Genomic DNA, 14,092 nt, shown 5'->3' on the forward strand with positions numbered 1-14,092 from the left:
AAACTGTTAAGTATGGCACACGTCCAAATATTTTTGATGCCACTGCTTTCGTGAGGAAAGGAATCTACTTTTCACGCAGTTACATTTCAGTCCTTAACGTTACATTTCGTTTCTGAACCATTTTTAGCTTGACTGCATTAGGTTAGTGACAGCATTTGTACTGCTTTGCAGCTGGTCATACCTCTGACTTTAATCTTTTTCTTTTAAACCAAAAGAATCCCAAAACAGAGGAATAACTCCTAACAAAGTTCAGTTTCTATGCTGACAGATGCTGGATGCACTAAGAAGCTCTGCTGCTATGAGTTACTCAGTACTTGAATGTTTTTTTGACCTGGCACTTTTGTTCTTCTACTCAAGTTAGAAAACCACTTTTCCATTTTCTTGAATCATTATTTCACTGAAGTATCGATACTGGAGTATAATTTAGGCTACATTTTCAATCTTTAGGCATTAAAGAAAAATGTCTATTTTCTATAGTACCAGAATAAATGGAGGTAGAGGCAATTTTGTAAATTGCATATAAGAGCGAAAGGAATAATCTGAAATAACAATCTGTGTGCTTCTTTTTTTTCCAGCTTCATTCTGATACGGACACGGAGGACGGCTCTGTGAAGTATGTTCTCACAGGAGATGGAGCCGGAACAATTTTTGAGATTGATGAGAAATCGGGTGATATCCATGCCACCAGAAGACTGGACCGAGAGGAGAAGTCCTCCTACACGCTGAGCGCTAAAGCAATCAACAAAACCTCTGGACAGGTCCTGGAGAGGGCCTCTGACTTCATCATCAAAATCCATGACATCAACGACAATGAGCCAAAGTTCAGTAAGGACACCTACGTGGCCAGTGTGCCTGAGATGTCCAGCGTTGGTGAGTTTGCTTTTACCACCATTTTTCATTTTTCCTCTGCTTATTTAACGTATAAGCAGCTGAAGAGGAACTTGATTCTGTCAGACTGTTGTAAATTGTGTGCGCAACAGCAGACGGTTAGTTCTGACTGTGTTGAAATGAGCTTTATGCTGGTTCTGGCTGCAGTGTGTTTTGGTGTGTTCTGTGATGCACTTAAACTGAAGTACATCTTATTCAACAAGAAGAAATGCATCAACAGCCCCATTGAATTTACACATCAACTATCCCCTCCGGTTATTGGATTTCGCTCTTGAGGAAAAGTGCCGCTATAAACAGACCTCATACCATGTAAAATAAAATTGTGTGTCTACTAAGGATAGGCTTGTAAATAAAACATCCCCATAATCCTTTTGGGAGTAGACTTTTGACCTCCTAAAAGATTACTTTCCTAACAGAACAACGGCATGTGTGGCTCTTGAGGAACAAGCAATGTCCCCGCAACTAGCATATTCAGAGCAAAACACGACACACTGCAGAGCTGAAAATGCTGCAATTATTAAGCGCACACCAAATAAATTTAGTTTCCAGGCCACTTAATTGTTGTCATTTAAACTATGGCGAACATTCAACCTCAGATAATTTGCCTTAAGGGATGAAAATTTAACTTCATCCAGTTTAATTAATCTTGTTATTATCAATGAGTTTTACACCTATTAAGACAAACAGACTAAATCAAAGTAGATGAATGCAACAAAGCAAACGGAAATCCATTACCCGTTATGAAGCCCCAAATTAACCTGCAGCTTTATCTCAAATGAATCAAAACTCATTTGCTGATGAGATAAAGCATGGCAGGCTGGTTTGATTAGAGATTTTGGGTTAAGATAACATAATCATTATTGATCTTAATGATCATGACCAGCAAATGAATCAACAGCCACGAAAAATTAATCAAAATTAAATGAGAGTCATGCAAGTGTGTGGCAGTACACGTATTTTCTATTTACGACTCTAAACTCAGTCAGCTCTTTAAATTGAAGACGTAATAGGTTCATGCAGAAACTCTATGCATTGCAGGTACATTTGATATGCTAATCAAAATCTTGTTAAAGTTAATTAAAATCCATAAATAATGAAATAGTGTTTCTTCATATATTTCAAGTCTGTCATGCAGCTGTGCTACTTAACTAATCTTCCTGAGGGTGAGATTTAAGCACTAAAGCAACTAACAGTTTTTACAATGTGTGTGAAATATGCAGTGCTTCACAACTCACTGTGATGAAAAATATTTAAATTACTTTTTGTTGTAAATAAAATATTCTGATGTATTATGTAAACACTGTTAAAGTGTCATCATGTACCATTCACTCTCCAGGCCATACACACCAAAAAAGATTCTTCTATTGTTACAGTGTCAGGCTTTTTACAATAGAAGAACCCTTTTTGGTGCTATATAGAACCTTTTTCAACAAGATTCTATATAACACCATCTACAGCACATTCTCTGTCAATCTGAAGTTCTTTGAATGTTTATGGTTCTATATAGAAACATTTTCTTTACTGAAGAACCCTTGATGAACCACACTTTTTAAGTGTGTACAGTTCATATAGCGAAACTACCTTGAAAAGACAGCGTTTATTTTGAATTCATCACAAAAAATGAACCGCGAACTGTCACTCAATAATGTCTTCCAAGTGTGTCAAACTCTAGAGGGCGCTACAGGGCGAGTCCAAAATGAACTGCACTTTTGGGTAAAGTCACAGTTTGGAACTGCATAATCATTCTTAAATAGAAACATGCAGTAATTTTATGAACACAGAACAGTATACAATATTACAATATATACAATATACACATATACAATAACACTGCTGTTACATTTCTGTCACTTACAGTACTTTCTACTAGTGCTTTATGTATGTTCATGATGTCAGCACAAATTTTTGTTTTGTTTTTATCTGTTTTATCATTCATTGAAGACTCACTCGTGAGCACCCTTTACCAATTTGCCTTGTTTTTTTAATATGACGGAAGAAACAGGAAGTGGCTAGGCTCCCCTTAAACTGGCTCTGAAAAGAAAAAAAAAAATTACTTATAACCACCTATTTGGCCTACAACAGTTAACCCCCGCCCATTCATGTTGACATAGTAATGAGCGTTTTAACCTGGATTCTTTTTGAATGAGGCACAATATAAGGCAGCCAATCAGAACAGAAGTCATTTTAATACAGTACTGTGAAAAAGTCACCTAAGCAAATTGTTTAAACCAATTTATTTGGGCAGTATGTTTTACTAATAAAAACAACAAACAATATTTGAATAAATCCAAATAAACATAACTGCAATAAAACGTAAGAAGAATTTCTGGTTTTCAAAAAAGTAGTTGGGATGTCGTGGGTTGTTAGAAGAACACAGGTTCCGGATTTCTCCTTGACGCCTCCAGCCATCACATGGATTTGTTAAATTTCAATATTAGCACATCTGATTTAACTTGACTGAACTAAATACTTATACTAACTAAATAAAGATTCTTCAAGAGTTCTTTAGTAAAGATAATGGTTCTGTTTAGAACCATGAGTTCTACGTAGAACTATTTTAAGTTTAAATGGTTCTTTATAATGGTGAAATGGTTCTTCAGATAGAGAATGGAGAATGAGTTGCATATGGTTCTTTACAGAATCTTTTGGTTGTTCTACATGGTTCTACATAATAGTTCTTGACATTGTAACAACAAAAGAACGCTTTTCGGTGCTACACAGAACCATTTTCAGAATTTATATATAAATGAATGAAATGAGTGAAATGAAAATAAAATGAAATGAAATGAATGAACCATCCTTTTTCAGAGTGTAGGTACTGGATGATAACAATTAAAACTATGCTTACTGATCAGATAAATAGCTTTTTAAAGAAGGATCCTAAAATCTTGCACAGTACTGTATATCTGTCTCAAAAATATCCTGGTCAAAGAGGGGTTAGCAAATGGTCATGTAAAAATGAGTCATATATTTTTAGCATATGAAACCACAAACATTGTACATGGATCTCAGTGAACAAAACAATTAAATGCAAGAAAAAAGGCAGGATATGGTCTCTGTAAAAGTACCTTAACTGTTCTTCTGTGCAGAACCTGACTTTCATTTGTGGTTTCCCTGTGTGACGGGAAGTCACATATATACAGTAGGCTGAGGTAAAAGCAGCAGCCTTAATGGACCTCTCTCTGGCTCCCTGAGGCTGTGGCACTTGAAACTCTCCATGTCTCTGTCTCCCCCCCACCCCCAAGCCCCTGCTCTCCCTTTCATTTGTGTATTTCTCTGCGGGGTTCAGAGTTACATCATCCACAGCACTCTGACTCTAAATGGGACACTGCATTCATTCACTACCACATTTTTTTTTCCTTCCTCCCTCCTTCTCGTCCCGATCCGTGCTGCAAGGATTCAAACACACAACATGTGTCGAGTCGATGGGGTCATGGGTGGCACTCGCGTTTAAGCCGAACAAACTGGCCATGTGTCGTGAACGTGCTCTCAGTTAATCAGGCCTGGCCATCCGTGAAGAGTGAGCCAGTGCTCGCTCCATGTTAGCCCAGCGCCATCGGACTGCGACAGATGTTTCTGCGTTCATTAGTATTCTCCAAGCTGGTCAGAAAGTGAACGCCACTCAACGGAGGTCTCCAGGATGCCAAGGACGGTGTGGATAGGTGGCAGAGACAGCATGTGCGCAAGGCCCACCTTCAGAGGCGAGACGGAACAGGGCCAGGTCACCTTTAAAGTCCATTTCCCAAGTAGGAACAAAAGTTGTTTACGATACATAAATGGAAAGAGAGAGACGTTTAAGCCGAAACAAGCAGGGCATGACTGCGACGAATATCCTTTGAGTGGCTAAATCACAATGAGAGGAGTTTTTGGTCTTCACATCAGGGCCACTGTCTTCTCAAGATATCAAATATTTTTATTCCCCCCATATTTGCATTTCTATTACAAATGATGGAATCTTCCCTCTAATTGCAATGTCTAAATGCAGCAGTCATCTGAAGCAATTGTTGAATGGAAAATGAAAGTCTAAAAATGTCATGCTACAATAATGTGAAATAGCCTACTTTTGGTTTAATTAGGCTAATTATAATGTTTCTTTGAGCAGATCAGACCATGTTACTCGAGTTAGACGATCTCTAGCAGCACAGAGCATAAAAAGAATGGGGTGACCCAGTAACAGCAGACAGAGAAAATTATGACTATCAAAGAAATGTCCATCTCATAGCAATGGTGGAGTAATTATGAGATTATGATCAAGATAAGAAAACCACAAGATAAGCTGAACAGGGATAAAAGAGCGAGTGATCTAGCAACGACTCGCCTTCATCACTGTTCACACTGGGGGGTGCACACACATTTACATGTTTTAATTACAACTCAAAGGGTGTGCACATATGCTGGATTAACACTACCAAGATGTGGTTTCAACATGGTGGTGGCTGTGGAGGCTGGGTCTATTATTAGGGTCCAAGTACGAACGTGCATATGACCCTGTCGTAACTGTTGAAGAGATCTTTCTGTTAAAACAAATTGTGCAGACCAAATTATAAATCATAGGTACATGACTCTTGGTCAATAGGTAGTAGTCCCACCTTCTAGTCAGGCACTCAATATGAGTCCTATTGGCCTCAAGGGGGTGCTGTAGCGCAGCCTAATGTATCTGGCCTCTCTCTCATCTCTCTCCTACACCAGATTTTTTAGAAATTTATTTTTTCCTTTATTTTTTCCCTTTTCTTTCGCTAAAGGCAAACTAATTTGCAATTTGGCCTATTTAGCTCCTTCTACATATATTTTTGCTAATTTGCAAAATATGCAAAACTCATTTTTGCGAACTAGTCCTAGGTTTTTCACTCGTCATGTAACGTATCAAAAAATTCACAAGGCCTCAATAATTATCAAAAACATGTTGACTTTTGGAAGCAATGTGGCTGCCATGGGCTATTTAATCTGGATCAGACCAAAATTAGCTAAAAATACTGTAACTTGAGAATGCATAAACCAAACAATTTGAAACTTCATGGTCATACAAAATAGATAATTCTAAGGTAGTCTATCAATTTTGACACATGACACATGTACTCATTAGAGTGCGCATTAAATGCTCAGTATCTGCACATCTAATTACGCTGAAAATCTGCATGCTTCATCTTTAAGAGAGATTATAAGTAATTCCCTACAGATGACTTTATAAATTTATGACCTCTATCAGCTAATCTGATTTCAGCAAGCATTTGGAATGCTTAACATTGACTAATCTTTATGAAATTTGAATAGCATATCTATGCAGGCACCTTTCTAATAACCATTAAAGTTTTGACTATTCATTAAAAATCAAATATATCTTCTACATATTTTTACTCATGGTCAGAGAACTGGTTTCAGATAATGTAACAGTGTTACAAACACTTTGCAATTATAAGTGTATTTTAGAAAATGCATAATTGTTTCGCAATTGTTAAATGTTTGAACTAGTCCCCTAAGTTTTGATCCTAACTTTTCAAAACTAGTCTTGAAATAGTCTGTGGCCTCTGTAGGTAAATAATTATAAATATTATAAGTATAAATTAAAGCTCTAATGAGGTGTGCACATTTTGATCCAGATTGGCCTTTAACGGGACACTACAGCACTCAAAAACAGTCTTATTATGATTATACTAAGTCTAAAGAAATACAGTTGGTGCCATGTGATTCAGTTCACTGTCCTTAATAATTTTGCAATTACATGTTATGTTGAAATTGGACTCCTTGCCTGGTATTTTAATTATTTATTCAAAGGGTATAGATTATTATACCAAGGTCAAAAGGTCAATCTGAGCAAACCCTGGTCAATAATCCTAACATACGGATACCAATTGACAAATTCTGACTCCTTTTCACTTCCAGGCCCCTTATAGGTGGCCTCATTATGGCAGGCATATCAAATGGTTAATCTCTGAGAACTAAAGAAGTTTGCAGAAACTAATGTCAGAAATTTCATCTTTATTAAAAACCTTTGTATGTTATACAAAGCTCAAAAGACCAGTATATATGAACTTTCATATAGATCATGTTCAAACACCACTACTCAACATTTATGGCAAATTAAGACCTTTTGATACATACTGACTCCATTCGATTTTTTTGTTGTCTGTGAATAAGGCCCAAACCACATTACGCCTCATAAGACCTCACCAGCCCAAACTGCGTAAGTCTGTATTGAGCTCTTGGACCTGCCCTCTGCCACTTGCAGCTATTATTATTACTACAACTATTATTATTATTACTTTTATTTTCACCATCATGTCAAAACCTTGTAATTCTGTTTTTTTTGTTTTGTTTTGTTTTACACCATTTGGAAACACCAGCTGTCCTTTACAATGTGTGAACACATCATGACAAATAGACCAATAGAACTGCTCAAAAATTACTTGGAATAAAATCTTGTTACATTAACATGCATTCACATTATGTACTTTTTTATCTTCTACACAGTTTTCATTTTTAACAGAAAGTTTTCTTACAATCGTGACAATATCCTTGTTATATAGCAACTAGGGATGCACATTTTGGCAAATACATCTGACTGATAACTGACGATTAACCAGTGACCAAGAAGCCTGAAATCAAGCATGTAACTCATCAAAATATCACTTATAATAATGGACAGTTCTGGTTCTGAAATCTGATTGGCTGAGCTGTATTCAAAGTCATTGTAAAATACTGGATATGTACACACTTGTGAGCATACCAACTGAATTCTGTATTAATGCATCAAGATATTAAAAAGTATCCCTTATATAGACCATGGAATGCGGTACAGATAGGTGGCCAAGCATTAGCATGTAAATGACATTAACAGCCCCAGTAGATGTTTATGTTAATATAATATATTTATGACTGTATGACCAAAAACTAAAAGGTTGACTGTAATATACAATGACAGGTTACTCACAGTTCTATATTCTAAAGTTAACAATATCACTGAGTACCAAGCCCACATTAAAACGAGCATAAATGCCATGACCTAGGCTAGCTTTGCACCTCAGTAGCTCTTGAAAGCCGTCCCTGTCCACCATGTCCTTCTGTGTAATTGTACACACCTTTGCGTGATTTCCTCACACCACCGTGCATGATGCTTTCGCTCAGAGAACACGGACTAAATAGTTGTCGGTCTTATCCCTATTCAGATGTGTCCTTTCGATACAGTACATCATTCTAACTGTCCTCTTAAACTGAAAAAAGAATACTGTTATTTTTAGCAGCCCACTTAAATCATCTAACAGAACCAACAGCCTACCGCACCATCACGGGTACAATTCAAAAACATTCCTCAACTTAACGACAAAAACATTTATTCAAATAGGAAATAGTGTTTAATGGAACTAAAGTAAAATTAACAATTGTTGGTCAAACAATTAAATTTTTTCACTGGTCAATCGGTTAAATCATTGTCATCCCTAATAGCAACACAGATTTTTTTTCTCTTTCAAACTCTGCCATCTTCTCAGGTCTGCAAGTGTGTGAATGATTTTTTACCCTCTCTCTTCATTTCTCTCTTCTCTCTGTTTCTCAGGCGCATTTGTGATGAGAGTAACAGCTACAGATGCTGATGATGAATCTTATGGAAACAGTGCAAAACTGGTGTACAGTATATTACAAGGACAGCCCTACTTCTCTGTGGAACCTGACACAGGTACGTAGATGACAGCATAAAATTCTGTCTGTTTAATTCCTGCCCAATTACTCTGTATTTCTACACTGTAGTATTTGCATCCTTTTCATTCCCCTGTACACTGGCACATTTGGAAGCTTCCTCGACACAGCTTTTCACTTCATCCCTTCAGCCTGGGCTGTGATGTCAGGTAGTCAGTATACTCAGAGCACTTTCTGCTTAAGTGAACAATTAGAGTCTTTCTGGGGCACTGTATTGAAAGCAGTGTGCTCCAGCTACAGGCCAACTCAGCTGGATCAGAAGTCCAGTCTGACCAGCCCACACTGCTGCTTTTTTCCTTATCCCATTCAGATTCAGAAATGCAGAAAGTTGCACTTTGAATGTACAAGGTCAAGGTGCCAAGTCCATGTTTCCCTGAACCAAAGAACCATTTAATACATATATGCTGTACTCCACACCATTTTCTTGAACCGCAGCTCTGTATCTCACCAGAAGTCTGCCTGAACATGCAGATACAAAGAAGATACAGGGAACTGGGTAAGAAACTAAAGGGCATGTTAAATCATTTGGGCAAAATTCAGTGCAACGAGCTTGGCAGTCCAGTTACTTGAGTGATTTCAATTTGCTTCTGATGAAGCTAAAATATTTGATTGATGATCTGCTTTATTAAATAAGGTTTCTGTCTGAACGAATAAGCTTTTTGTCTAAATCAATGTGAAATGATTATGACAGAGTAAAATCAATGTGGTGTAGCCAGGGCTTAGGACAGCCTGCTCTTCTAAAGAGGAATTCCACAGATTTTTCTGAATAGTTCAATCACTGAGACGTAAACAAAGTCATTCAGAGTGGTTTGATGTGAAATGCGGCATTGTAGAGAAACTTACCAACAGTATGTATTGTTGATAATGGTAAAATAGTAGTAAACCTGCCAAAATATGTTTTCTTTAGGGACTATTTTGCCTTATATTGCCCTATATGTTCACTGCTGCCATGAATGGAAAGAAAGTCAAAATCTTCTCAAAAATATGCTGAGCAAAAATATAAAACAACACAGTTTTAACCGAAAAGATTTTACTGAAACCCTGTGAAACAGAATTCCCACGTTAGTAACTGGGTGTCCACAATTTGCCTGCAGTAGCACAACACAACTCTAGGAAAAATTCCTGTTTCTCACTGAATGTAAAAAACGTTCCTCACTCTCTTTACAGAACCGTACATTAAAAGGTTCTTTAGGGAACAATGGCATCATTCTAAAGAACGCTTTCGGGCATCTTTATTTTTTCAAGAGTGTAAATCTCATTTACAAAAACAAGTTCTGAAAGAAAGATTCGTTGAAAGGTTCTTTAGGGAACTACAGCATCGTTACAAGAAATCGTTTCTGACAGTTTTATTTTTTGAGAGTTCAGCACAATAAGCAGGCAATATTATGAAAGTTACTGCAATAATATGGCAATATGAACATAATCAACAAGATATGCTTGTTTGTTTCCTATCAGGTGTTATACGGACAGCTCTGCCCAATATGATTCGAGAGAACAGGGAGCACTACCAGGTGGTGATCCAGGCTAAGGACATGGCAGGACAGATGGGGGGTCTCTCGGGGACCGCCACAGTCAATATCACGCTGCTGGATGTCAATAACAGCCCTCCACGCTTCCCTCATAGTAAGTGCCTCTATTTACATGCTGGACATGTAAAGGAATAGTGAAGGAAAATCAAACGCAAATTTCCATCTGAATGAAACTGCACTGAGTTGTGTTACCAATTATCCACGAGGTGATCTTTGTAATCCTTGTGATCTTTTTACCACTGACCTTTATATAAACATCTCTTGGTATCAATGCCTAAGATGAAAAAGATGACTGTACAAAAAACACTGCTCGGGGCACATTTCTATGCTGACCCAGAAGACACATTATGAACAAAAGGGGCTACTTACAAGAGAATCAGAGTGTGCATGTGTGTTAGTGAGAGTGAGAAAGCGAGAGAGGGAGAGAGAGCACAGTTGGAGCTTCTTTTAGTTTGATAATCCCTCTTTTCGCTACACTCTCAAATCCAATACATGAAGCAACATCAGAAACACACAAGCTTGGGAAACGGGGAGGGGACAAATATATGAAAAACTCAGGTGGTTCATTGGAGCTGAGATTCTATTAAACAATAACCACAGAGAGGCAGCTTTGCCTCTCCCCCGAGACGTGGGTAAACAAATAGACAAATACACTCTGAAGCACCGGCGTAGATAACAAAGAGTTCACTCAAACACCTGGCTGTTTACTCAATTTATTCACTCCTTCCTCCTCTGTCCCTCTCCCTTGTTCCTCCTTGAGGTGCCTACCACCTCTCCACGCCTGAGTCGGCTGAAGTAGGATCTTCTGTTGGGCGGATCAAGGCCAACGATGCTGATGCCGGTGTGAATGCAGAAATGTGGTACAGCGTTTTGGACGGCGACGGTCAGGATGTGTTTAGTATCGTCACAGACGCGACCAGTCAGGAGGGGGTGATCACAGTCAAGAAGGTGAACGGCTTATGTTTCAAACATGCTGTAAATAGCTACCCCTGTACTTAAAAACAACCCCCCATCCTCCGTACACCGGCTTCGACAGCCCTGCACACATGTAGATTCACATACGCATGTGCATGCACACGCTTCTAGAGCTGAGGGAGCTGAGAAAGTAATCCCTTAAATTGAAGCCATCTTGTCCTATTAGTTCTTCAAAGGTGCTTAATTCTATTCACTGCAAAGGTCTCCCTTATTCTCTTCTGTATAGTATAGGGATCTATTTGCTTGGTGAAATCTGCCTATGGCTTCCCCTTTCTCTCGCACTGTCTCCCTGTAGGGTCAGGCTTTGAAGAAGCTCTAGCAATTATTCAAATTTTATTGCTAAAATAAGAATCAGGGGTAGATAGTGAAGTACAGAATAGAAAAAAAGGTAGAAAAAAGGAAAAAACTTCAATCTCTAATCTGCACGTAATTAAAGGGATGTATTAAGGCCAGTCATTTGTGCATTAACAAAAAAAGATACTTAACACTGAAGAAAAGGAGCAGTGATAAGCACCATTCAACAAGAGTATCACATAGTGGCTCAGCTTTAGAATTAGAAAAGTTCAAGCCCAACAGCAGCTAAGAGATATCATTAATCCGCAGTCAAATGCACTATTCTGGCCAAAGCTGAAAAGACCTAAAGAAGTAAGCCTTCTTTTTAATCCAGGAGGAAATGGGACCTATTCAAACATCGCATTATTTCACTTTTAACCCTTCTCTTTTCCAGCCACTAGATTATGAAAGCAAGAGGACATACTCACTGCGCGTACAGGTGACGAACACGCATGTGGACCCTCAGTTCGGTCACTTAGGTCCGTTCAGTGACACAGCCACCGTCAGGATTGCGGTCACAGATGTGGACGAACCACCAGTCTTTGGTCGTAGCCATTACATCTTTGAAGTGGATGAGAATGCGCCTCCTGGGAGCTCTGTCGGCACAGTATCTGCCCGGGACCCCGATGCCGCCAATCACCTGGTCAAGTGAGCGATGGGTTCAATTTTTTTTTCTACATTTCATTGAGTACAACTAATCCAAAATGCACGTTTCTTTTACATAAAGATGTAGATTCATGACAAAAGTATAATTCATTTCATAAATACTCATTTAGCCCACTTTTTTTATTATGTGTGTGAGGAGATGATATTGTAGACTTCTATAAGTTATTTCAGAAAGAAATGACTGCAGCTCAATATCTACTGGAACTGGATATATTAAAGGAGGATATTAGATCTTGGCATATTTACCATATATGCTCAAGAGAGAAGTTATTATATACGTCTGTAGCTCTGTTTCCTGCATATCATTTAAGTCCTATTTCTTAACCTTGAAACATTTTACTGCAATATAACCACACTCTTTGGTGAACACCCAACACAAACGTGCCATACACTTCAAAATAAAGGTGCCAAATTGATAAAAAACTATTCTTTGGGTTCACGAAAAGAAGAACCACTTTTGTTTCCAATTAGGAACCTTTATTTTCACATACACTGTTAAAAATAAAAGTCACAGTTTTTGGTGTGATACCTTAGAAGAACCATTTTTGTTCCCTATGAGTGTGAAGGTCATTTTTAAAGTTCAAAGAACCTCCACATAATGTGAAAGTTCTATGGCTCTTGAAAGCTGTCCGAAGACCTATACACCCAAGTCACAGACCATTCATCTCCCCTCTTCTTTAAAGTGTTGCCACAGAAGAACCACTTTTGTTCCCAAAAGAACCTTACACTTGATGGTTCTCTGAAGAACCATTTTTGTAAATGAGATGTGAATTTAAAGCCCCTCCACATAATGCAAAGGGGTTCTAAAACAACTGAAGGTTTTCTAAGAACCTAACATCCAAGCCAACAACCACTGACAAACTTTTATTTTTAAGAGGCTATAGCAATAATGTGTTTAGCAAACATGCTGGGCTATCTTCTGTTCCAGCTGAATGCAGCCCTGGTGTCTCTGATAAACTAAAAGTCAGGCTATGCTGAGGAACAGTTTGAAATAAATAATGAGCTACTGTGTCACACAAGAAAGGACACTACATTCAAAATATCAAATCTATATGTTTAATGTACAAAGCATAAATGTAATCTATAAACCAATAACTTCCTGACACGCAGGCCTCCGTCAAACTGGCTCTTCTCGTCACATTCTCGCTATTGCAGTTGTGTCTTTGATCTGATGCTTTCGGCTTTGTTAAATCAAATCTATCAACATGTCCCCAAGTGAGTGTGCATGCATGTGTTTATGTGTACGCGGTTGTGTTGTTGTATTTGTGTGTTAAGGGGGAAGGAAAAGCAAATTATTCATGGGGTCTCTGCTGGTGATTTCCCTGTGGAAGCTGAGCAGGATGAATACAGACAGTGTTTATCCCACCATCCCCCACCCTTTTGAATTCCTTCCAACTTCTATAAGTCACAAACTTGACGTGAAAGAGCCTGCATTGTTTTCTGTTGCCTCCTAACCACACACACACATACACGCACACACAATGAGTGATTATCTGAAATGTGGAGAGCTGTCGCTCCGCTTCTGCAACGCATGTCGTACTCTATTGCATATTTAAATGTCAGCAGAATATATAAGTTGACATTGATAAATGGGTCTAATATGAAAGATTTCCTTTGGTTCCTTCCTGACATCAAAAGGAATAGGATAGTCAGAGTGATCAGCACTTGAGCTCTTTCAAATGAGACGTATCAAAATGCCACCTTCTACCAGCAGCTGAACATAATTGATTATTAAAACACAGTCACTTCCAGGTGAACAGATTTACATCTAATCACAGCTAACTAGTACATGCAAGCAAGCAAAAAGATAAATAAATGCAAGAATGGGTACTGAACAACTTGCGTTTTTGGAAATAGTGATTAGCTCAGTTGAAACACCTTTAGTAGCTGAACTAATATCAATTTTCACCACTACTAAGTTTGACTACAACAACATTAGCTCCCAATTAGCAAGTCAAACCATATACACCCCAAAATTTATGAATATTAAACGAGCGTCTAAGTGTTTATTT

The 14,092-nt window shown here is 38.2% G+C and overlaps 1 protein-coding gene across 3 annotated transcripts in view; it reads left to right on the forward strand.

Annotated features, from left to right (window-relative positions):
• LOC118809305 (cadherin-10) overlaps nt 1–14,092 on the forward strand; it is a 49,065-nt gene that overhangs the window by 22,831 nt on the left and 12,142 nt on the right. For all 3 annotated transcript variants that reach the window (XM_036572468.1, XM_036572466.1, XM_036572467.1), the window contains 5 exons: nt 576–870; nt 8,438–8,557; nt 10,033–10,200; nt 10,867–11,054; nt 11,809–12,062. In XM_036572468.1, the coding sequence (XP_036428361.1) occupies nt 576–870; nt 8,438–8,557; nt 10,033–10,200; nt 10,867–11,054; nt 11,809–12,062 (1,025 nt within the window). The remainder of the gene's footprint in view (nt 1–575; nt 871–8,437; nt 8,558–10,032; nt 10,201–10,866; nt 11,055–11,808; nt 12,063–14,092) is intronic.

The sequence above is a fragment of the Colossoma macropomum genome, unplaced genomic scaffold (genome assembly GCF_904425465.1).
Source record: "Colossoma macropomum unplaced genomic scaffold, Colossoma_macropomum, whole genome shotgun sequence".
Taxonomy (NCBI): Eukaryota; Metazoa; Chordata; class Actinopteri; order Characiformes; family Serrasalmidae; genus Colossoma; species Colossoma macropomum.